Source organism: Dama dama, chromosome 3, assembly GCF_033118175.1.
Source record: "Dama dama isolate Ldn47 chromosome 3, ASM3311817v1, whole genome shotgun sequence".
NCBI lineage: Eukaryota > Metazoa > Chordata > Mammalia > Artiodactyla > Cervidae > Dama > Dama dama.
In genome coordinates, this window is record NC_083683.1 from 62,330,713 (window position 1) to 62,356,446 (window position 25,734).

The 25,734-nt window shown below is 40.6% G+C and overlaps 1 protein-coding gene and 1 non-coding gene across 4 annotated transcripts in view; both read left to right on the forward strand.

Moving 5' to 3' along the window:
• GRIP1 (glutamate receptor interacting protein 1) overlaps positions 1–25,734 on the forward strand; it is a 442,838-nt gene that overhangs the window by 341,563 nt on the left and 75,541 nt on the right. For all 3 annotated transcript variants that reach the window (XM_061130617.1, XM_061130618.1, XM_061130619.1), the window contains 3 exons: positions 7,326–7,512; positions 8,182–8,327; positions 20,431–20,511. In XM_061130617.1, the coding sequence (XP_060986600.1) occupies positions 7,326–7,512; positions 8,182–8,327; positions 20,431–20,511 (414 nt within the window). The remainder of the gene's footprint in view (positions 1–7,325; positions 7,513–8,181; positions 8,328–20,430; positions 20,512–25,734) is intronic.
• LOC133049333 (U1 spliceosomal RNA) lies at positions 4,459–4,623 on the forward strand. The gene has a single exon (XR_009691296.1). It is a non-coding gene; the product is annotated as a U1 spliceosomal RNA (small nuclear RNA).

Here is a 25,734-nt window from a genome sequence, read left to right on the forward strand (position 1 = left end):
ATATCTGTTACCCATTCAAGTGTCAGGAAGATTGAAAAGATGCTTATCTTTACCACAGGTATCCTAAAGACTAGGAATTTCAACTACGACTCTTAGAACTATATCTTCTAGGACAGCCAAGCATGTTATAGACTAGGCAAGACTAGGAAGATGTGGTTGGCAGCCTGCTTCTGGATAGCTGCTTGTCCGTGTAAAGAAGAAAGGGTGATCAAATGCCTTAGGGAAAAGGGGAAGAAACACATCACTCCTGAATTTTTCTTTTGTGGGAGTGGGAAGGCAGAACAGAATCTCTCACCATAATCATGTAAGTTTTAAAGGAAGAGAACACCTAGTTTTCCAGCCAGATCTAACCCGTGTAGAGAGAGGTAAGTGTTTCTTGTATTTTTTTTTCTGGTGACCATGATTGTGATTCCCATAAAGCAACTCAAAGAAGATGGGATCTCTTCTTGTGTTTACCATGGATAAAGTAGGGAACACTCTTAAGCTACCTAAAGGCAGCCAAACCCAAGTACTTCAAGACTGGTGTTAAAGAGAAAACATTCTTGTAAAGAGAGGTGGTTGGATCTATTGGCTCTTCAGCTTGCTTGCCAGAGAGTCATCTTCAGAAGTGGGTCTGTGGCCAGGCCTCCCAGCACCACCAGGAGTGTGGGAGACCGGCCATCACCCAAACTGGGAAATGGTCTCTTCGTGTTGCAGGAACTTGAAGGTTTCCTTACAAAGCAAACCATGGCTGACCACTGCTGTGGTGTATTCCTGGCTTTGATGTGCGTATCCCTTCACATATAAGATTCGTCATCTTTAATATAGGTAAATGGAAGGAAGATGGAGTTTAGTCAAAATGAGAACAAGGAGCTTCTAGATATTTCTTAGCTAACACTAGAGGGTAAGTTATTTACTCTTGAAAGAAACAAGTTGAAGGCAGCCTAGTGAACTGGTGATGAGCCCAGATTCTTCTCATCCCGGTGTCATTACTTTGTAGCAGTAGGACCTTGAGCAAGATTTTTAAGCTTTCTATACCTTGGCTTTCTTAGCAACAAAGTGAGGCTAATTATAGTACTTACCCCATTGGGTAATTGTGAAGATTATATGAAAATGTATGTGTGTATATATATGTATTCTTGACACCAAAAGAGACATATAGGACAGGAACTATATTCTCAGTTCAGTTCAGTTCAGTCGCTCAGTTGTGTCCGACTCTTTGTGACCCCATGGACCACAGCACACCAGGCCTCCCTGTCCATCACCAACTCCCGGAGTTTACCCAAACTCATGTCCATTGAGTCGGTGATGCCATCCAACCATCTCATCCTCTGTCATCCCCCTCTCCTCCTGCCCTCAATCTTTCCCAGCATCAGGGTCTTTTCAAATGAGTCAGCTCTTTGCATCAGGTGGCCAAAGTATTGGAGTTTCAGCTTCAGCATCAGTCCTTCCAATGAACACTCAAGGCTGATCTCCTTTAGGATGGACTGGTTGCATCTCCTTGCAGTCCAAGGGACTCTCAAGAGTCTTCTCCAACACCACAGTTCAAAAGCATTAGTTCTTCGGCACTCAGCTTTCATTATAGTCCAACTCTCACATCCATACATGACCACTGGAAAAACCATAGCCTTGACTAGATGGACCTTTGTTGGCAAAGTAATGTCTCTGCTTTTTAATATGCTGTCTAGGTTGGTCATAACTCTTCTTCCAAGGAGCAAGTGTCATTGAATTTCATGGCTGCAGTCACCATCTGCAGTGATTTTAGAGCCCAAAATAATAAAGTCAGCTACTGTTTCCACTGTTTCCCCATCTATTTGCCATGAAGTGATGGGACCAGATGCCATGACCTTAGTTTTCTGAATGTTGAGCTTTAAGTCAACTTTTTCACTCTCCTCTTTCCCTTTCATCAAGAGGCTCTTTAGTTCTTTTTCACTTTCTGCCATAAGGGTGGTGTCATCTGCATATCTGAGGTTATCGATATTTCTCTCAACAATCTTGATTCCAGCTTGTGCTTCATCCAGCCCAGCGTTTCTCATGATGTACTCTGCATATAAGTTAAATAAGCAGGGTGACAATATACAGCCTTGACATACTCCTTTCCCGATTTGGAACCAGTCTGTTGTTCCATGTCCAGTTCTAACTGTTGCTTTCTGACCTGCATACATGTTTCTCAAGAGGCAGGTCAGGTGGTCTGGTATTCCCATCTCTTTCAGAATTTTCCACAGTTTATTGTGATCCACACAGTCAAAGGCTTTGGCACAGTCAATAAAGCAGAAATAGATGTTTTTCTGGAACTCTCTTGCTTTTTGATGATCCAGCGGATGTTGGCAATTTGAGCTCTGGTTCCTCTGCCTTTTCCAAAACCATCTTGAACATCTGGAAGTTCTAGACTATATATTCTTATATATATGATATGTTCATATGTATGTATGAATAATGATATATTCTCATATAATATTCACAATTACCCAATGAAATAAGTATTATAACTATATATATGCAATATATATAATATGATATATATATATATATATATGCTACAATAATACATAGTAAATAGTAAGCACTATTTAATTGTTAGCTATCTTGAATAGTTTACGTGTTTGCTATTATGATGCCTACATTTGAAATATTAACCCTGCTCCAAGACTTAGGCATAATATATAAGTTGAATCTTCCCATGTAATGAATCAGGATTTGTAGTGGATATTTGTAGATGAAATTTTTACATAAAATGGCTTCATGTGCGGCACCGCTTACTGAGAGAAAGCAGGCTAACAACCCTCAGCAGGGAAGAGCAATTAAAACGAATGCGTTCATGTTTGCACTTCTGCTTTAATGGCTAAACATTTGTTTGTGTTAGGTAAGACTGCTAGCTTGATTAAGGACATTAGTGATGACAAATAAATGATAATCTGTTTGGCTATTGCAGGTTGATGTTTGTACATCTTGAATTTTGTCGTAGGAAACAAGGCCAAGGCCACACTGTCACCAATACCCATAACCTAGTGATAAATTCTCTCTTCAAACAGCACATTATTCTCCAACATAATAGAGAAGCATAAGCAGAAACCTGGTTCTAGAAATCTGCTTTTAGCATTTGCTGTAGACATTAGCCACTGGAGCACCACTGACCATATATCTACCAGAATTTATGTGTATCTCAGGAAATCATACATTTTGTATTTTAATCACACAAGAAGATTCAGAAAGCTATAAACTTTTATTCCCACTTCAGAAAAACCTAAGCAACTAATGCTAATTCTCCAAAATTAGAAGAAAACTGAGGATTTAGTCTTTTGGTTTTCTTTCTCTTTCTCTGTCTTTCTTTTATTTTTTGCTTGAACTTGGTATGGTCACGTTAGAGGTAAAGGTTTTCCCAAATAACTGATAATAAAAGTTTTATTGCCACTCTCACTATATTATGGTTTATTTCCACCACTTTATTTATGTCTTTATTTGGTGCCACCATTTACTGCCCCTTTTCTAATACTTACGTTCCTATAGCAACCAGGCCATTTGTATGGATGGTGAATCATGGTAAAGTCACAGCAAATATAATAAAAATCTCTTAGCTGTATTGGTGATCAGTTGAAGCCAGAGCAAAACAGAAAAAAAAATTCTTATGTTTCTAATACAAAGGAAGGACATGGCCAGAAAAGAATGAAATTTTCTCACATAAATATTCAAACATTCTCTGTTATTGACCAAGGAGGAAAATACAGGAAGCCTGTTACAGCATGTTACAAGGATTAAAAGAGGAAAGTCATGTTTGTGTCACAAGGAAAATGTTAAGTACCCCCAGCAGCGGCTTCGGGGAGTGTCACAAAGCCCTGGGAGGGTGGCAGAGCCATGTCACAGAGGGAACCCACTTGTCACCTCTTCCGTATTCTCACTGACCTTTCCCCCCCAGCATGAGCTGCCCCTTTTTCTGCCACAGAAGATCAAGGCCCCTCCCAGAAGCCCATCATCCCCTGTGATGGCAGGGCATGACTGAGCAGTGGATCTGGCTATTCCCCCCAGCTTCCTGCTCCGGTACACAGGGCCAGTGTAGACGCTTTCCTGTTTCCAGTCGGCCTGAATTGCAGCAAAGGGTAGACCTTAGAACACGTTCTCAGAATGATCTCTGCCTCTTCTGTGGTCATCCCTTACTGCTAGGGAGGGCGCCACTGAACAGAGCTGAAAGGAAGAGAATGAAACAACCTAACAATTTCTGTGCCTGCCACCAGCCCCTGAAAAGCAACCGGAATTCAAAGGCAGCTCATGGTAAGCTTTTAAAATGACCGTGCACAGAGCTCGCGAAGCTTAAGAGCTGCCCTACCCCGATCTGGAGGAGGGAACTGTTGGCCACTCCGACTGTCTCCTGAACTGGATCATGTGATATACAATGTGGACTCTAGTGTGGAACACTTTAGTGAGATATAGGTCTTCAGTTACAGAATCCAATAATTGTAAGCACAGTATATGAATAAATCTTTGATAATTACCTGGCAGGGGAGATACCATGATCACGAAGGTGGTCTTCCCAGGGTAAGGCTTATCCATTGTAGTCCACATGCACTGACCCCTGCAATTTCCCCAAATGAGGGAAAACCCACTGCATAATTTGTGATAGTAGGGGGACTGTGTTTGTGCTTTCCCTTTTAAAAAAAAATGAATCTTTGAGGTCCATTTCTCTATATACTTTTCAAATGCTTTTTGTATCTGACAATAAATTTCACAACTGTCTAAATTAAGGAGACATTTGGCAGATTTTTAAACTTCAGAGCTAAGAAGTCATCTCTGGCCTCCCATGGCTTTGGCCCTTCCTTCCAGTAGGAAGAACAAGGATTGACAAAAACACAGGGTGAACTCCTGCAGAAGCCTCCAGAAAGGAGGGAGAAGAGGACAGAGCAGATGTAAATCCTGAACACAACCTTGGCACACACCCGTTAGCAGTGTTCAAACACAGCATGTCGGCAGTGTGGTCATGTCCATCTTCACTTGTGAGTGGAAACAGGCACGTCACAGACCAGAGCCAATACCTGGCAGGGGTGTTTGCTGCTTTGCTGCTGGAGAGAGAGAGAGTGCATTATACAGAAGTTTAAACTGCCAGGTTATGACTCAGAGATAACTTTTATTTTCTCCTGCTTTTTGACCACGTTAATGAAGCAGGATAATCAAACTCATCTTTTTCTCCTCCAAGTAATATTAGTTGTTGTTGTTGTTGTTTTTGGCCTATCGTCTTTAAATCTATAGTTTATCTTGTTTATCTCTGTTGGTCATTTTCAAGACTTTAATACGTGTGAGTAATCAGTGCATGCAATTTCCAATGAAAGTGTACTATTTCAAAGAACAGATTCTAGTACCTCAGCGGACTTTTCAGCTGCTGCTGCTGCTGCTAAGTCGCTTCAGTCGTGTCCGACTCTGCGACCCCATAGACGGCAGCCCACCAGGCTCTGCCGTCCCTGGGATTCTCCAGGCAAGAACACTGGAGTGGGTTGCCAGTGCATTCTCTGGAGGACTTTGAGAGTTAATGGTAAAATCCTGGGTTATTTAATATAATCCTGTACTCTTCATAAAATTATAAAACCAATGTTTAATACATTTTTAATTCTAAATTAAATGTCCTCATAATTTCTACCATCTCAGCTTGCCTCTAGGTAGAGGTTATAGATTTAATGATAACCCATTTGAATTAATACTTATTTCTATTTTCAAAACCTTCTAGAAAATGAAATTCCTCAACTGTCTTCTGTTTCAGAAAAATATAATGTGTCTTTTCCCTCAGAAAGTCTTTGCTATATCTAAACTAATCCCCCCATTACTATTAAATTGACCGATTCCTTCTTGATTCTTTCTTAGTGGAAATGGTAATCAGCTGACTTAACAATTCAAAAATGACTTTTAACTCCAATTGAGTAGTCCAAAAATCTATGCCAAATTGGGATGGTAAATGGAAAAAATATTAATGTGGACCTATAGAAAGTCCCATATAAAGTAAAGTATACCTGTTGAAGTCCAAAAATCTTCACTCAGAAGACAGAGTGCCGGTCATCTGCCCAAGGGTGATATTCTAATATTATATTCCCACCTGCTATGAATACTAACTGGGAAGAAATGCAGCCCTCCAGATTTTTACTGACATGTAATGGTATCTTCTACTGGTTTTGTGCCACCAATAACAAAATGTGTGATCTGGAGAGTACTCAGGGTACAGTTGATATTAACAAAGCCACACTAGAGAACACGATCTGAATTGATATTTGATAGTCTATGTGTTAGATCTTGGGACGGTAAGCCACCATCTGTAGAAAGATGAGGGTTGGAAGCTACTTTCACCCCCTAATGCAGGCCACTTTAGCCTCAGTGACATTAATCCTGCTGGGAAAGAACAGTGACAGTGCCTCTTAAGAAGAAGTAGATTTTCCTTACTCCTCATGGGAAAAGGGTACATCTCACCATCCTCTGCAGTGTCAGCCTGAATGCTGGCATGATCCACGATAGAAAAATCGGGGTCCTGAAGGACCAGCATCTCATTCCTTAACTCAGGAGACCAGGGGCTGGTTCCAAAAAGGGAAATATTGATGTCATAGAACTGGATTTATCCCACATGGCTTTAGCCATGGAAATTCCAGGCACTGGAATTTCAGAGGGGAAAAGATCTGGTTCCGATCTTTAAGGAACTCAAGAGTCTAGTGAAGAGACAAGAAGGAATATAAAAAAACTGATAAATGCTGAAATAGGACCATGTATTAGAAAAGTGCAAATGTAGAAAAGTCATTTAAATGACTCCATCACGCCAAGCCAATGATAGATGAAGGTTGATGACTGACCAGTACATCCTTAGCACCTCAGGAGCCAGACTTAGATCAATTGTTTCTTCAAAGCTGAAGGTCAAGTTTTTTGTAAAAAGCTAGAATCTTAGGTACAAATGTCTAAAGTAGGGGGAAAAAGTTTGATCAGTTAGCCCAACCCCCTTTCTCCTAGATAGGAAGGAGATTAATGACTTAATCCCAAGGTCACCCAGCTGGTTTCTTAGTGGTTGAGCCAGGACTCGATCCCAGGGACCCTGACCCCAAGACCAAGCTCTTCCTACAGTTGCCACAGCTGTCCTTGATATTAGGGGTCCATGTGAGGAGGGGGCTACACTGATGCTATGACTTAGATGTGACAGATATTGGGAGATTCATTTACCTCATTCAGCTCTAGTTAAACTTTTGCTTAAAGACCAAAACCTCATGTCCCACCATTAACAGTGAGCTTTTTTTTTTTTTTCAGAGACATGATCTGTTTCAGAAACACTGGCCTTCCTGGTGCCTGTTCCAGTTTAAAGTCATTTCTGCTGTGTGTGTTTCTTCCTCTAGTGTCGTTAGCCTCTAGCACCGTGGGCTTGGCTGGGCAGGTTGTTCACACAGAAACCACAGAGGTTGTGCTGACTGCGGATCCTGTCACAGGATTTGGGATTCAACTGCAGGGCAGTGTGTTTGCTACAGAGACCCTCTCCTCTCCACCTCTGATTTCCTATATTGAAGCTGACAGCCCAGCCGAGAGGTGAGATCCTTTCTTTAACGGCATCGTTTTCTGCCTTGCATTTCTTGCTGGCTATCTTTGACTGACTAATAAATTATGGAACAGTGCTCAATGCAGGAAATGCAAGACGGGATGCACTCTCTGTTCTGACAATAAAATTTTATGTTCTTGATCAGGTTTGAGAAAAATAGCAAGCCTGGGTGGGGCCCTTAGCAGATTTTTGTCCATCAGGGACTAGAGGCTAAATTAATTAAAAAGGAAAAAAACCCATTACAAAAAACAAAATCTCTGAAGTCAAAACTTCATAATAATTTCTCTGCCATGGGGGAATGCACATTCATCATTACTGTATATTGGTTCACATCAGATTATAATAATATCATGGTGCTAAATTATTCATTACTTCCCTGGGATGTTTTCCTTTGTTCACATTGGTAGCCATGAAATACAAGAATGTAGGACTTGCATATAACTGAATCACTTTGCTATATACCTGAAAGTAACACAGTATAGTAAATCAACTATGTTTTTACATAGAAAAAAAGAATGTAGGACATTGCAGTTGACCTAATAGGATGCCCCACAGCATTGAATAAAAAGAACAAATGCTATATTGAAAGGATCTTGGCAATGTCAACTTGAAAATCATTTACTCTGTCTACAACCTGTAATGTCTGGTTCTAAATTTAGATGTGGGGTGCTTCAGATTGGAGACAGAGTACTGGCCATTAATGGAATTCCAACTGAAGACAGCACGTTTGAGGAAGCCAATCAGCTCCTCCGAGACTCTTCAATCACAAGCAAGGTCACGCTGGAAATTGAGTTTGATGTTGCAGGTATGATCATATAATCTCAAGTCAGCTGCATAGTTGGAAGTGGACTGCATGTGAATTAGGTGGACTATATGGCAGAGAATGTGGGAGGAATGATCATTTTTTATATACCAAATGTGTTTTTGTTTAGGAGGTTTGGGGTGTCATTTTGAATTGTGCATTGCTTTTGTATTATTCATTAAAATGTCACCACAAGAACAATTGAAAATCAATGTGACAAAATGAATAAGTAATAGCCTCTGTAAAGGTGATTAAAAAAAAAATCATGTAGCCTGTATTCTTCCTGACTTTTCCCGTATATGCTAGAGAAACCATAGTCTTCAGTCATGAGGACAGGAAATGCCTCTCTTTGACTCTTCCTACTGCAAAAAAAAAAAAAAAAAAAAATTGAAGGTTCTGTAGGGAACAATGAAAATTCAATTAGATGAATTTATGTAGGACAAGTAGGTAAATATTTGGTCTCTGGTATTAAAAAGAAGTTATGACCAGACACTTGTTAAAAATGACAAAGAAGTCTTTATTCAAGACTATTTCTGTAGTCATCAAAACTTGCCATAGGAAAGAGAGGATGAACTTAACATCAAAAACAGCAAGGGTTTATGTTTAGTCATGGAGGAGGTGTTTGTCAGTAGCTAAAGCTTCCCTGGTGGCTCAGATGGTAAAATGTCTGCCTGCAATGCGAGAGACCCGGCTTCGATCCCTGGGTTGGGAAGATCTCCTGGAGAAGGAAATGGCAACCCACTCTAGTATTCTTGCCTAGAGAATCCCATGGATGGAGGAGCCTGGTAGGCTACAGTCCATGGAGTCGCAAAGAGTCGGACACGACTGAGCGACTTCCCTCACTCACTCACTCACTCAATAGGTATACAGGTTTTAGAGGTAGGTGCTAGTTCTCATTTAAGAAAGTTGTCTTCTCTTAGTGAAGTGTTAATACTATATCACAGACCTAATTAGCAATCAATAAAGATATGCCTTTGGGCATAGGGATCATTATGCCAACAAATATTTTCTGAATGGTTATCATAGACCAGTTATTCTACTATACAACAGAGATGCAGCAGCAGATGGGAAAGGCAAACAGCAGTATAGAAGTTAATTTTTAAAAAAATAAATTTAGTTGGCAGTCATACTCTGAGGGAAATAAAGCAGAATGGGAGTTAGAGAATGACTGTAGGGGGTTTATTTTCATAGGGTGACTCTCTAAGGAAGAGACATCTGAGCAGAGATTTAAAGATTGAGAAGGAGCAACAAGAACATTGTAGGCAGAAGGAGCAGCCAGTGTAAAAATCTGAGCCAGAATAATAACCTCGGTGGACAGGAGCAATAGCAGAAGAAAAAAAAAAAAGGCTCATGCTGGAGCATATAAGGGAGTTGGGGATAGGAATCAGATTTGGTTTTGGAGGTGGGGCAGGAGAGGTTGGAAGGGGCCAAGTAATGATGTAGTGCCCTGGTAAACTTTTAGATTATATTCCAAGTGTAATAAAATTGTGGAGCATTTTATGGAGGGGAGTGAGATAACCTGATGGGTGTTTTGGAGAGACCTTTCTGAAGTGCAGCGGGGACAGTAGCAAAATCAGAACAAACAAAAGGTTTAGTCATTGAACAGGTAAGGAATGATGGTGGCTTGGACAGCATCCCAGGTGGTAGTGCTAGATATGGTGATAGACAGTAGAATTTAGGACGTGGCTTGAAGCAGAGCTTGCATAACTTCCTTATGGATCAGATATGGAAGATGAGGAAAAGGGAAGATCCTAATGATTCTGAGTTATGAGGGTGAACGGTTGAGTAGATAATGATTTTTTTAAACTGAGAAGACTTGAAGCATAGAAGTTTGGGGATTACAAAGAGAGTTCTATTTTAAACATGAGTAGGCAAATCCTACTCATCCTAGTGGCGGAAAGAGAACAAGCCCATCCATTAGTTACTCAAAAGACAGTTAACATAAACCAGTTACTAAGTGCCAGGCACTGTGCTATGTTCAGATCATTGAAAGAAATAATTGAAAGGCTCGACATATTCAAGGACCTTGTAGCCAGTTAGACATGAGAAAGAACTGCAGAAAGATAAGAACAGACTTGCTAGAAGTGTTTTGCCACTGAGATGCAGAAAGAAGTGCCCAGAGACTGCAGACTATACCTCCCAGAGCCTAGGATTGGGGTCTGTGCTAAAGAGCAGAGCAAAGGAGTGACCAAAACAGTGGTGATGGTTAAAGTCATTGGAATAAAGGACACCCCTAAGGAAAGAGCAGTGATAAGAAGGGGACTGAGGTGGGAATTCTGTCTGAGGAATACTGAGATTTAAAGGGCAAGGATGCTAGTGAAGGAGGTGATGAAAATGATATAGGAGAAGTAAGAGGAGAACCAAAAATGCTGGCATTTTGGAAACCAAAGCAAGAGTTTCAAGGCAAAAGTCATGGTCAATAGCATAAAAAGGCTATAGAGAGTTCAAGCAATAGAAGCAAGAAAGAAAGTGTCCACTGGGTTCGGCAAGTAGGAAGAAAGTCATGGCAGAGAAGTTTCAAGGGATTAGGGGACAGAAGTCAGATTGCAGGGAGCTGAGGGCTGAGGAAAGAAAGGGTTGAGAAGTACAGACAAGCTATGCTTGTTGTCTGCCAAGAAAGTGGGTTTTGGAAGACCGATTGGCCGGACAAATGCAGTAAATAGATGAAAAGGACAGGAGGCCATTGTGGGCTCATCTTTTCATTTAGTTACATACTTTGTGCTCGAGTTTATACTGTCTTATCTTCTAATCAGTGGTTCTCAATCAAGATCAGTTTTGCCCCAGGGGACATTTGGCAACATCAAGGGATTTAGCTGTAGGGACTGGGCTTCCCTTGGGGCTCAGCTTTTTTTTTTTTTTTTTTGTGGCTCACCTTTGTAAAGAATCTGCCTGAAATGCAGGAGAGCTGGGTTTGATCCCTGGGTTGGGACGATCCCCTGGAGAAGGGAATGGCAACCCACTCCAGGATTCTAGCCTGGAGACTTGTATAGTCCATGGGGTCGCAAAGAGTCAGACTCGACTGAGCAACTTTCACTTCACTACTTCCCTGTCAGTCCAGTGGTTAAGAATCTACACTTCCATTGCAGAAGGCATGGGTTCAGTCCTGGTCGGGGGCTGAGGTCCCACATGTCATGCAGTGCAGCGAAAAAGTAAAAAATAGATTAAAAAAAAAAGACATTCAGCTGTAGATGAAAGGAGATAGAAGGGATTCCAGGTTCAGATGGGTGTTATTTTGTTTTGTTAAGATTGGAGAGATTTGAGCATGTTTGGGCCCCAAAATAAGTGAGAGAAAAAAGAGATAATTGGTAGTTACGAGTTTCCAAAGGGATGAGAAGGGAGGTTATCCAGAGCATAGGTAGGTAATTCGTCTAAGGCAGAAAGTAGAAGACCTTTGCCTAGGAGTGTGAAGAGAAGGATGTGAGAATATAATTACATTTTAGCTGTGCTTAGGAAGATCATGTAAGAACTGTCAAGCAAGGGTGAAAGGGTCAGCACCTTCGGGAGCTGAAAAGAATGATGAAGGTTCAAAATAGCTAATGGGGAAATGAATGAGATAACCAACCAGATTCATGTAAAGGGCTTTTCTGCTGGGTGGTAGACCAAGCAGAATCCAGAAGCTCTCAGTCTATATAGCAACATCAGTCTTTGTGGTCAAGTAGTTTTTTGTCAGGAGGCCTCAGCTGCTCAAGAATAAAAACAGAGATAGTAGATGATTATGTTGATCCAGAGACTAAAATTTCCAGGGAAGTTTCAAAGAAGGAGCACGTAACTCACAGAGGTTCCAATCATTGCAGGAAGAGCAGAGAGAGAATTATAGTAATCACATGAAAATTGATCATGATATTTATCAAATGCTTACTCTATGGCTTGTTACTTTCCTGTGTGTGCATTAGCTCATAGTCCTTAAAACAGCCATGGAGAAGGTTACTATTGGGTTGGCCAAAAAATTTGTTTGAGTTTTTGTTCCATCTTATAGAAAAAATCCAAATGAACTTTTTGGCCACGTGAATATTCCTACATCCCCAGGAAACAGAGGCTCTCGTTAATGGTGGGGCTGGGATATTAACACAGGCAGTGCAGCTCCAAAGGCCACCTTCTAAGCACTACATATACTGCTTGTGCTTGAGAGAATGTATAATAGGCTAGAGAGGCACGGAAATCAATATAGGATCAGCATGAAAGACCAGACGGAAAGGGAGCAGCTAAGGAATTAGGAGTCTTCCGGGAGAAGACAGTGGGGGAGTGAGAGAAAGGGGATGTGACAGCTAACAGCTGGGAGACTGAGGTCAAATGGCATATTAGAGTTTAGGATTTCAGACGTAAAGTAAAGTTCCAGGGTAGTGAGTTGCTAAAGCAAAGCAGAATGGAGGCAGTTATTCAACCCAGAGGTCTGGGTGTCGGGCATGCAGTGTGATGGGAGGAGCACTACTTGGTGAATCTCTCAGAAGGAGAGCAGGACTTGGAATGAGGAAGGCGTGTGAACTGGCTGCCCCCGACACCCAAACAATCCCATCAAAGAATCTCTGCAGTTGCTGTTCCTCTGCCTGGGCAGCTCTTCCCCAGCATGTTTGGGTGGTTTGTTCACTTCACTTAGATCTTTGCTGAAACATCAATTGCTCAAAGAAGCCTTCCACAACATTTATCACACTCAGTCCCTTTGCCCAGATATGCAGCTCTGCTTAGCCCTTCTCATACCCTGATGTTATGTCGTATACACAACATACTTATTGTTATGTTGTATACAAGGAGACCCAAACAGTCCATCCTAAAGGAGATCAGTCCTGGGTGTTCACTGGAAGCACTGATGCTGAAGCTGAAACTCCAATACTTTGGCCACCTCATGTGAAGAGTTGACTCCTTGGAAAAGACCCTGATGCTGGGAGGGATTGGGGGCAGGAGGAGAAGGGGACGACAGAGGATGAGATGGCTGGATGGCATCACTGACTCGATGGACATGAGTTTGAGTAAACTCTGGGAGTTGGTGATGGACAGGGAGGCCTGGCGTGCTGCGATTCACGGGGTCTCAAAGAGTTGGACACGACTGAGCGACTGAACTGAACTGACACAAGTATTATTGTTTCTTGTCTTCTCCAGTAGAAATATCTGTGATGTCTGAGACTTTGTGCCTTTTGTTCAAGAATGTACCACAGCACGCAAAATAGTGCTTGGAATTCAGGAAGCTCTCGGCCAATATTTGGTCAATGAATGAATGAAATACAGTTGGCTCTCCTAAGGGACTAGTATCAGAAACTTCAATTTGCACCAAGAATTGATTTCATATCCAGTGCATCTCTGAGGTTCCTGCGCTCTCTGTTTCTTCATGTCTGCTCCCTTTGTACAAGTTTCCTCTGATTTTTCTCAAGTTTTTTCTGATTGTACATAATTGCCTCATCCTTGCTAACATGCCCAGCCAGAACCAGCCAGTTTTAATTTCTAATTCCCAAGAGAGAGCATCTATTGGCGCAGCCTAGGTGTGGCATCTTCCCTTTCTTGTCCATAGTGGCCAACAGTCAGGAAAAGACCTTGTAAGGATCAGTCGGATACACTGAGGATCTAGTTTTCAAATAAGGCTGCCCAGTGGCCCCAAAATGTATTTACTGTAATCATAGAACATTTATGATGGGAAAACTATTATAATCCAATACCTTCATTTATTTGTGAAGGGAAAATTGAGATTCAAGGGTGGAAACTCAAGGTCATAGAGCAAAGTGAATGTTAGGTAGATCCTAGGTCGGTTGACTTGCACCTGTCTTTTTCTATATCATATTACACTGCCTCTTCAAAGAGATATTAAGGTTCCCAGCATGAAAGAGCAGGATTTCTGAGCTTCTGCCCTACTGACATTGTTTGTTGAATGGAGATGCTTATCCTGTGCACTGTGGGATGTTGAGCAGCATCTACTCACTACATTCCAGCAGTGGAATGGCCAGCACGATTGACTTTCTCCATAGCAGTATCCACTAAGTATTTACGTGTGCTATACATGTGTCTTTATGTGTATCCTCAATATTTGTTAATTATTTATTTGATCCATTATATATATTTGTCTAATCCATTATATATATAATGTATATACAAATATAAGTATATATATGTTAATTAAAGTATTTAGGTCTTAGGTTTAAGCTCCTAAAAAACAGGAACTATGAATATTCATTGGAAGGACTGATGCTGAAGCTGAAGCTCCAGTACTTAGGCCACCTGGTGCAAAGAGCTGACTCATTGGAAAAGACCCAGATGCTGGGAAAGACTGAAGGCAAAAAGAGAAGGGAGTGGCAGAAAATGAGATGGTTGGATGGCATCACCAACTCATTGGACATGAATTTGAGCAAACTCCAGGAGATAATGGAGGTCAGAGGAGCCTAATGTGCTGCAGTCCTTGGAGAGGCAAAGAGTCTGACAGTGGCTGAACAACTATTAAACCCACTTTGCTTAATTCCAACTTGCTGAGTATGGAACTGGAAAAATGGACCTAAGGCCATCTCCCCTGTCTTCCATTGTCCCAGAAATCAACCCATTTCAAATGAATAGAAATGATATAAAATAGGGCCAGGAAAAATATTTTTCCATCTTGTCATTCCCTCCTCCATTGCTCATGGCAGACATCACTAGTTGATTTTTATTGAGCCTAGACACAGCATCAGAACCTCAATAAAACACTCTAATTACTCATTACCAATCTACTGGTATATATTGAAACTGCTGGAATCCAGATAATCTTTTTTAGCCAATTGAGAACTTGAATATTTGTAAGATATCACTGCATGAGATATGAGCTATTTCAAGACTGCCCTGCCCTTTGGATTCACTTCTGATTGTTTGGATGTGAACCACCATCCATTTCCAGTTCTTCCTCAGATATACACCCAGAGACTAATTCCCAAACTATTAGATCTCAGAGATTACCTATGTCTACTTTATAAACATCCTAAGTGACGCAGACAGTGGTTAAAAATCTTGCTTGTCAGTACACTTTTGCCTAAATCTGTCTCTTTACATGGACACCACCATCCAAAGAAATTGTAGTAACATTAAAGGAATTTTTCTTATGCTAAAGTTGTTTATAATCCCATCACTCTAATAAACAGAAAATTTTTATATGTCTTTACCAAAGTCCTTTACCATACATATAATTTTGTAAAGCTATAATCATATGCACAATTTACAGTTTGCCTTTTTCAGTACTATCTTTTAAAAACCAGTGTACAATATCGTGAATTCTGAAGTTTCTACTTTAATGCTGAAATTATTTTGTTGGAAAAAATACAGCTTTGTCTTTGAAAGAAGCCTCAACGAAAAATTCTATCAAATGATGTTTGCCATCATTACTAGAGTCCCAGTGTTTTTCGCTGAGTGAGTGGGACTTAAACATTCACATTTATCCACCTTATAGTCCCTTTATTTTTTCGAATCTCACAAGGTGTCCAGGTTGATGAATTATGATGTGGTGGTTATCTTACTGTGCCAAGAATGAACGCTTCAGGCGGAAAAAGCAGACCAATTGGAAAGAAGGAGGCCTTTGTTTACCCAAATGTGTTTTTAATTACAGTATTAACAAAGATAAAGCAAAACCAGGGAAGCACAAAATAACCACATGGGAGTCTAAGAAAATAAACATCCTGTTTACTTATTCTAAACCTATTGTTTCTCCAAATACTGGCTCTTTTTCTTCTTTATTAGCGTTTCCTTAAGAAACCCCAAATTAAATGTGCCTTCACTTTAACAGCCAAAGAATTGTATGGGGGGGAAATTACCGAATAGAAAATAAATCATGTTGACATTTAAAGATTAAAATGAAGCCACAGCTTGATCAAAGAGATTCATTTGTTGATATTTGTTCATCATTATAAATATTTCAAATCTTATGTAGTCAAAAGTCATCTATTATTGTTTTCCAGGAAGTGATAATGTCTCCTCCTATGTCATTAACAATATTATTCTTGATCAAGTTTCCCTGCATTAAAAATTTAAAGTGAAATGTTGCTATAGTAACTAATTTAGATCTGTGTTTTTCGCCCTTATGAATTAAAGACTCACTGTATAGCATCTTGGGCAAGATGTCATAGACCTACATGGACACATATATACAAACAATATATTCCCCACCCCTTTCACAGAACAGAGACATCACTTTGCCAACAAAGGTCCATACAGTCACAGCTGTGGTTTTTCCAGTAGTCATGTATGGATGTACATGAAGAGTTGGACCGTAAAGAAGGCTCAGTGGCAAAGAATTGATGCTTTTGAACTGTGGTGCTGGAGAAGACTCTTGAAAGTTCCTTGGACTACAAGGAGATCAAACCAGACAATCCTGAAGGAAATCAATTCTGAATATTCATTGGAAGGATTGATGCTGAAGCTGAAGCTCCAATACTTTGGTCACCTGATGCAAAGAGCCAACTCACTGGAAAAGACCCTGGTGCTGGGAAAGATTGAGGGCAAAAGGAGAAGGGGGTGGCAGAGGGTGAGATGGTTAGATAGCTTCACTAACTCAGTGGACATGAATTTGAGCAAACTCTGGGAGATACTGAAGGACGGGGAAGCCCAGTGTGCTGCAGTCCATGGGGTCGCAAGGAATCAGATACAACTTAACGACTGAACAACAACCCCTTTCACAGAGAATGTTTTCATAAAGCCAGCAACACTAAAACAAACATACATGAAATGAGTTCTATAAATAGTGATGCTGTTTGTTCCTCTTAAGCTTCTAGGACATTTACTTGTGAACCACTTGGTGTACTTTATCCAAGTGATAGAAAATATTCCTGTTACACTCATGAACACTTAGGTGGGGACTGTCTGTTTGGCTCCCATCCTGTTTCCTCTACTGGATCAACGTGTTCATAAGAGATCTTTCAGTTGCAAGCCACTGAAAATGCACACAAGCTAATTTAGATGGAAAAAGGTGTTTCCTAGAAGCATACAGGTGTTTCACAGCCTTTGAGGACAAGGAATATAGGCAGTCCCAGAGAGGGCTAGAACCAGGAGCTGTCGAGGCCAACCACTGGCTCTCTCTAAGACATCTCCTCAAGTACATTTGTTTCTTTCTTCTTCTTCCAATAGCAGCCTGGCTATTGGGGCATTTGGTCTAAATGAGCTTCTTCCAAATGCCTTCTCTGCCCCCAGTCTGCATGCTAATTCCAGATGCTTAAACTTCTCCTTTGGTGGTGGGAAGAAGATAACAATTAGCCTTCGCAGAGACTCAGGAAAGTGATGAAAGGAAGAGATTGAGAAATCTTTTAGGTATAAATATTGATGATACTTGTAGCACCCAAAGTAAGAGAGTAAAGCACCCCTCAGTGGTTACTATCGATACTTAACTGCGTTTCTCTTTTTCTGCCCCTGTATATTCAAATTAGTGAGTCATCTTGAAATCTACAGGCTTCCCTGGTGGCTCAGGCGGTACGGAATCTCCTGCAACGCAGGAGACCTGGGTTCAGTCCCTGGGTTGGGAAGATCCCCTGGAGAATGGAACGACTACCCACTCCAGTATTCTGGCCTGGAGAATTCCATGGACTATACAGTCCATGGGGTCGCAAAGAGTTGGACACAACTGAGCCACTTTCACTTTTTGGAAATCTACTGTAGGAAATAAATCATTTTATCTACCTCAGATGGGACATGGGAAGGATACAAATTCCTCTTGAATAAATAAGCAAATAAATGTATGTTGTTCCTTCCTGGCACCTCTTAGTTGAGTCTTCATTGAGGAAAACAGCAAGGTCAAAGATCGGAGATCAGGGTCTCTGCCACTTAGCCAGCCACAGCTGACCCACCAGGAGCATTGAGAAGAGAGGGAGGAAGTGGGAGAAGGCAACAGATTCCCTCAGGTGCTGTCTGGGAAGTGAGGAAAGAGCCGGGAGGAGAGGAAGGGCCCAGAAAGGGCAGGCTTGCCTCTATCAAGTGGCCCCAGCTGAAACTGACCAGGGCTGTTTGGGGAACCTTCTTCACACATGAATTTCTAGAAGCCCAGAGGGCCCAGAAAAAACAAAATGTTACTATCTTCTCCAGTTTGTCTATGGTGATTATTCTGAGTGGGAAGATCAGGTTCTTGTAAAAGGTTTACTGCCCAAATTCCTCATGGGAAAGGAGAGAAGATCAAGAAGATCAAGTTAAGGCAGAACCAGGAAGGAATTACTGTGTTTCTATGGGGCCATCCCAACTTTCAGCTCTACCAAGACTCAAAATGTGTTAAATATGTGATTAACAAATTGGACTCGGGCCTGAGGACCTTGTAGTTCTACCCACATCACAGCAGCAGTAGTTAATTCTGTGTCTACAGTCTGGGGGGCCACCTTGGGGCAGAATCAAGCAGAAAAAAAAGTGACTTCACTGAGCCATCCCACAAACTTCCCCTTATGCTTATGTTTCCTTTGCTCCTGGCTAGCCCTTCCCACCTTTTTCTAAAACTTCCAGAAAGGATTATAGTCATTAGCTACTTAGTATGAATAGATATTATCTCTTCAGAGGCTATTTCCATTTTAACCTCATCTCTGACTGAAGGCTTCCCAGACTGTTCAAGGAATTTTAAGAATATATTTAAGAATATGTAGCAATTCTTTGCTTTTCAAAAATTAGTCAGTCCCTGGTAAAATCACAGAAGCTGTATTCAGGGCTGAGAGTCAAGTAGTACACAGTGCTTTCCTCTTTACTGCTAGGCTGGCTTCCTTCTCTGTTGCTTGGCCAACATATTAATCCACCTTCACTCTGTTCTAGAACTCCCTATTCTCCTCCTCTTCTCTGAATCCACCACATGATCCAGAAAGTGGGGTCATCTTTGGTGCAGCTGGGACCTCTTGGGTCCTCCTGTTCTAACTTTGTGCTCAGCATTCAGTCCAGTTGGTTGTGGTCAAGACCATTCTGGTTGTGAGATATTTTGAATATCAATCCTACTACTGCACCTTTAAGTCTTCTTTTTACCCACTGACCTTACAAATTCAGGTACCTCCCACCTCCTCCATGTCAGCGGCCATCACAGCTAACTGAAGTCTTTCCTGAAATCTATTACTGCCAGCCATGAATGGAAAAACAAACAAAAAACCTGCTGAATAATTATTGTTGTTCAGTCACTAAGTCATGTCCAACTCTTTGCGACCCCATGAACTGCAGCACATCAAGCTTCCCTGTCCTTCACTATCTCTCAGAGTGTGCTCAAACTCATGTCCATTGAGTCAATGATGCTATACATCTATCTCATCTTCTGTCTCCCCCTTCTCCTCTTGCCCTCAATCTTTCCCAGCATCAAGGTCTTTTCCAACAAGTTGGCTGTTCACATCAGGCAACCAAAGTATTGGAGCTTCAGCTTTAGCACCAGTCCTTCCAATGAATATTCAGGGTTGATTTCCTTTAGGACTGATTGACTGGTTTGATCTCCTTGCTGTCGAAGGGACTCTCTTCTCCAACACCATGATTCAAAAGCATCAATTCTTCAGGACTCCACCTTTTTCATGGTCCAGCTCTCACATCCGTACATGAACTACTGGAAAAACCACAGTTTTGACTATAGTGACCTATGTCGGCAAAGTGATATCTCTGCTTTGTAATATGCTGTCTAGGTTTGTCATGGCTTTTCTTCCAAGGAGCAAGCGTGTCTTAATTTCATGGCAGCCATCACCATCTGCAGTGATTCTGGAGCCCAAGGAAAGAAAATCTGCTGAATAATAAAGTCTGGAAAAAACAAAGTTGGGGAAAAAAGAGTGTGACTACTTTTGGTCCTTCAACTTTACTATACCTAAGAATTACCTGGAGAATATGTTTGACCTATAGATTTCTAATCTTTATCTTCAGCAATTCTGATTCCATAGATCAGGGATGTTTCAGAAATCTATATTTTTAACTTGCATCCTAGGTAAATTTGATGGAGATGCTATCTGAATCACACTTAAGAGATACTAAACTCAACTGTTACTGTGAATTACACACTGTTGCCTGTGGGTAGGATGTCTGTTCTTTATCAGAAGCTTAGTTTATCAGGATTTTACATCAGTTCTCACAGCGTTAACTACAGATGATGATGATACAAGTATTCCTGATGCCTTATCATTGATTGGGGCTCCGTTCTTCCTCATCTTCTATAAATACCTTCTTTCTTGTTTTGAAATTACAGAGTCTGTCATCCCCAGTAGTGGAACATTTCACGTAAAGCTTCCTAAGAAACACAATGTGGAACTTGGAATAACCATAAGTTGTAAGTAGAAGTGACTTTTTTTTTTTTTAATTTAGAATTTTAAGGAGACTAGAAAGTTGGGTGTGGCCAGTGTCTTAAGTGTCATTGCCAAGTTATACCTACTGATACAAAAGCATGGAGCCAGTCTCTCACTCGCCAGCACTTAATAGCCGTGTGAATGGGGCAAGTTACTGGGTTTCTACAGTCTTAGGTTTCTTCACCTATTAAATGGAAATAAGGATATCTGCAAAATATCCTCATTTTGTAAATTATTCAAAGTATTAAATAAAATAACATATTTATATACCCAGTATAGCCCCTGGCAAACAATAAATACCCAATAATATGTGACTCACACACCCCACATGAATCATTAGATGAGCGTATGAAGGCAAAAAGGCTCTCTATATTTTAGTGTATCGCAGATTGTTTTCACAATAATCTGTTGAGACTATCTTCCCATCTGTTCACTATGCATCTGTAATCCATTTGCAAGAATAAAATCATGTCTTTTTCTTCAGTAACTTCCTGAATTCCTCCATGGCACAAGGTGCCTGGGTAACCAAGCCAAAAAGAAAAGCAGAACATATAAATGTGTTTAATTCCCTCTTTTTCTCAGACTCTAGATTTATAACTACTTTGGTAAAACAACTTAGAAAATTTCAGCCCCACTGGAATTCTATAGAATGGAAATTGATGTTTCTGTGCTTTTAATATCCATAAGCCAAGTTCATCCATAAATGCTCCAAGAAAATGAAGGAAATGATTAATTCATGAAAACCAAAGGAGACTTAGAAGCAACATCTGTGACCAAGGGGTGTTCCTACTGGAGACAGTGATGAGGCTAAATAAAGGTGCCTCACTATGCTCTGTCAGATAGCATTTACATCAATGGCTAAGGCAAAAATAAAGAGTTCTCAAATAGTCGTATGAAATAGGATCTGTCCAAGTCAACGCTAACAGTATAAATTTAACACTGAAAAGGAAGTCTTAATAACTGATAAATCACACATACCTAGTGCATGAAGCACGAAAAATAGTGCTACTATGATACGGAGTCAATGTTAAGAACAATAAGCCATACGTATGAGGGCCTATATCTCCCCCAGTCCCCTGAAATAGAGAGAAAAGTAGGACTGATGTATGTGATGTGTCTCTGTAGCATAAGCAGAAAGATGAAATAGGATTTCGGAGACTCCAGACCTGTTCTAGGTGCCGCTAAAGTCATTTATGCCTTTCCTTGGGTCGCTAACCCCTCAGTTTATTTATTACGAAGTCAAGATGGTATGCCGTTGTTCTGTCAACAGCTGTGCTTGCTGAGATTAAGAGAGAGTTCATCAGAACTTACTACTCTAAAAATACTTGGGGTTCTGGGTGGCTTCTGCCACCCCCATGTAAGTTTAACCCTGCTCTCATTTATTCTGTTTATTCCATTCCATTCATTTAGTCCATCTAATTAGCCATGAAAGTGGTACCCCTGGGAGCTGGGCAGTGCATAGCTTGCTGTCTGCATGCTGAGGCCCTGCCTTCACCACGTTCTTTCCTCCCCTGCCTTCATTCAGCAAAAACTCTGAGTGCTGAGGCCCAGGCTGTTTTGAGTCTTAGAAATGCTCACTACTGGTGCACACACAGAAGATACCTGTTCCTCGGAAGCTTCTGTTACAACATGTTTTGGCACGCTGTTATTTTACTCTCAATTTTGCTCTCAAATTTAACGTAAGAGAATGGTCTTTTTTAATGCAATAGATTCATTCTTTTTCTGAAGAGCAATTTTATTTATTTTTCCACTATGGTTTATCACAGGGTATTGAATATAGTGCCTGGTGCTATACAGTAGGACCTTCTCCTTTATCCATTCTATATACAGTAGTTTGCACCTGCTAATCCCAAACTCCCCATCCATCCCTCCCCCAGCCCCCATTCCCCTTGGCAAGCACAAGTGTGTTCTCCACATCTTTGAGTCTGTTTCATGGATAAGTTCATTTGTGTCATATTTTAGATTCCACATATGAGAGAGATCATTTGGTATTTGTCTTTCTCTTTCTGACTTACTGCACTTAATATCGTAATGTCTGGGTCCATCCATGTAGCTGCAAATGGCATTATTTTATTCTTATTTATGGCTGAGTAGTATTCCACTGTATATAATTTACCACATCCTCTTTATCCATTCATCCATCAATGGACATTTACGTTGTGTCCATGTCTTGGTTATTGTAAGTAGTGCTGCTCTGAACACAGGGGTGTATCTTTTCGAATTAGAGTTTTGCCCAGATACATGCCCAGGAGTAGGATTTCAGGATCATGTGGCAACTTACAATAGATTTATTCTTAAAAATTAATATACATAAAATATAATTTAATGATAAAGGAGAGTATCCCTTTAAAAACTAATCCTGTGGTAAATTCTTTTTTTTAAGTCAATATTTTTCATCTTCAGTTTGTTTCAGGTGTGGCCATGTACGCACAACTACAAAATATTTTATTCACATAGAGAATCATATAAAATTACGCTTTATGATAATGTTATATATGTACTAAGTATTACTTCTTCTAAAACTGATTTTAATACCAATCATGAAAACAACCCCCAAACCCACAGAAGACCTTCCTGAATTTTAGCAGCTGTGAGCTAAAGCTATTCACGGTTAGCAGTGGTGAGCTAAAGCTATTCACTGTTAGCAGTGGTGAGCTAAAGCTATTCACGGTTAGCAGTGGTGAGCTAAAGCTATTCACGGTTAGCAGCGGTGAGCTAAAGCTATTCACGGTTAGCAGCGGTGAGCTAAAGCTATTCACGGTTAGCAGCGGTGAGCTAAAGCTATTCACGGTTAGCAGTGGTGAGCTAAAGCTATTCACGGAAGCTACAAGTCCTGAGCTATTCCTGGATGGGGAGATGATACGGAAGTTTGTCACACATGCCTGTCAGCCCTTCCAGAGCTCCAGCTCCATTTACACAACTAATCATCACCATCCTGAGTTTGTGCTTCCCTGTAGAAAATACTCAGATTTTGCCAGTTGAGAAAGCAGAATTTGCTAAAGGGAAAAACAGAATCCATTTCTTCGTTATGAAATAGCAAATTCCTGAGGTCTAGCACAGTTCCTGGCACATCCAAGGTGCTTGTTTCACTCCTGTCTTTGTTGAGGGGGTGAATGAGGAGTCTGTCTGTACACAGTGTGGTTCTAACCCGTGTGAACTCCAGGATCTGAGCCTCTGAGGGAGATGAGGAATACAGATGTATATGCAAAAGCTACTGCATGAACTGAAGAAGCGAGACTGTAGAAAATGATGACTAGCAAGGACTCAGAGCCCCAGGTGCCCCACTCTCCAACCCTCTTGACCTCTCTGAACTGAGTTTCTTTTTCTATAACGTGGCGTACTCCTTACATTCTTTGTAGCTTTATTGTGAAGGTTAAACAAGTTGCTATATGTAAGGTGCCCAGAATACATTGTGAACCATAATGAATGTTCTTATTATAATAATCGATATTTCTTTTCCTCATAGAACCTCATGACATATTTTAAACAAATCACTACCTCACAAAATTTAGTGCTGATCATAATTATCCTACCTGAGGATAGGATAATCAAAGGACCCTCCTCTCATACAGATACATAGGCATGGTAGGAAAACTAAGGCACTCCAGGGGTTCATGGGTGTTTCTCACTATTTTTATACAAAGTGTTCTTTCTGTAGCTGCATCTTGTGAAAACTCTTGAGTAGTGGGAAGCGGGCCTCCTTCTTGGGAGACATGCATTCAGACCCTTCACACTTGGCTTAAGGCTCACTCTTCATACCTAATTGACTGAGAAATGAGTCCCTCTGAGTTTGGATGTGGTGAGCAGTTTTAGACTAATTTTCTTAAGTTCCTGATGAGACATTCATAGCACATTACCATCAGGCATTACTTTTATTGATGTTATTGCTATAATATGGAGTCATTTATAATGGCAAATAAAGCAGAACAGCCTAGCAGAAGGGTGCAGTTTGGAACCCAAAGCAGCATCCTGAAGCTCTGACACCTCAGCCAATCAGAAACCAGAGCCCATGCCTTTCAACACAGCTCACCTGCCCTTCAAGTCAGAGATCTGTGGTTGTCTCTGCCATGGCTAGTTGTCAGTAAAGACCTTTTGGTATGGATGTTTTCTTTTGAGGTTTTATTACATAGGAGTTTTGTCTGCTTTGTACCATGCATGGCACTAAATAGTTTATGTGTGTTTTCTCATTTCATCCTGAAAGTGGCCTTATAATATCTGTGCCCATTTTACAAAGAGGAAAGTAAGAGTCAGCTGGATAACCTGCCCAAAGACCCAGAGCTAATAAAAGGCCAAACAGGGATTTAAACCCTTTCTGTTTGACTTCACTTTGGCTGTGCTGTCAGACTACCACTCATCCCTGTCGCCCTCTGATTGATCAATCTTCCTGGATCCTAAATCACAAAAGCAAAAGACAGCATTTGGGGAGCACAGTTAATTTGTCAACTTTCCTTCTTAGTTGACTGCACTGTTTGTGGGAGCAAAGGCTTGCTTTATTTTTTATAAAATCATAAAGCATCCTTTCTCACAAGCACAATAAATCTTGTCATTTTTGCCTTAAATCTCAAATGTATTTAGAAGAGAAAGTTTCATGTTTTTCTGGCCAATTTTGCTAAAAACTCTCCTCACTGCTCCATCTCAAATCAAATAACTAGTTTTACTTGTTATATATATTTTAATGTATATATATATATATATATATATGATTATAATGAAAGTAAAACTGAATGAAAGTGTGAGTATGTGTGTGTATGATTACATCTCCAATGTAGTTTGAACAGTTTATCAGGCCCTTTGAGCAAAGTCCTTTGACTAGCAGAGTACGTTCCATGAATGACTAGACATTGTAGAATGCTCTTGGAATGATTCACATTTAGTTAGCTTCAGACTTCAAGAGATTTCACCTATCTTCATATACAGAAAAAGTATTTTAAACAAAAGATAGGAGCTATCGTTTTCTACCTCTTCCAACAACTGTTTGAGAAGAAAAGAAGCCACGTTCACTGTAAGAGCCAGTTTCTGACAGTGACAGACAACCAGTGATTTTAAAACTTGAGGAGTCGAAAGATGAGAGCTTGCCCACATGCATTTAGCTGTGTTCCTACCCCATATCTCCATTTTAAAATGGCACTATAAGCTTTTTCAAGAGGCAAAAACCCATAAGGAGAAGAGGAAAGGAAAAATAGATAACAACAACCAAATTTGGAAGT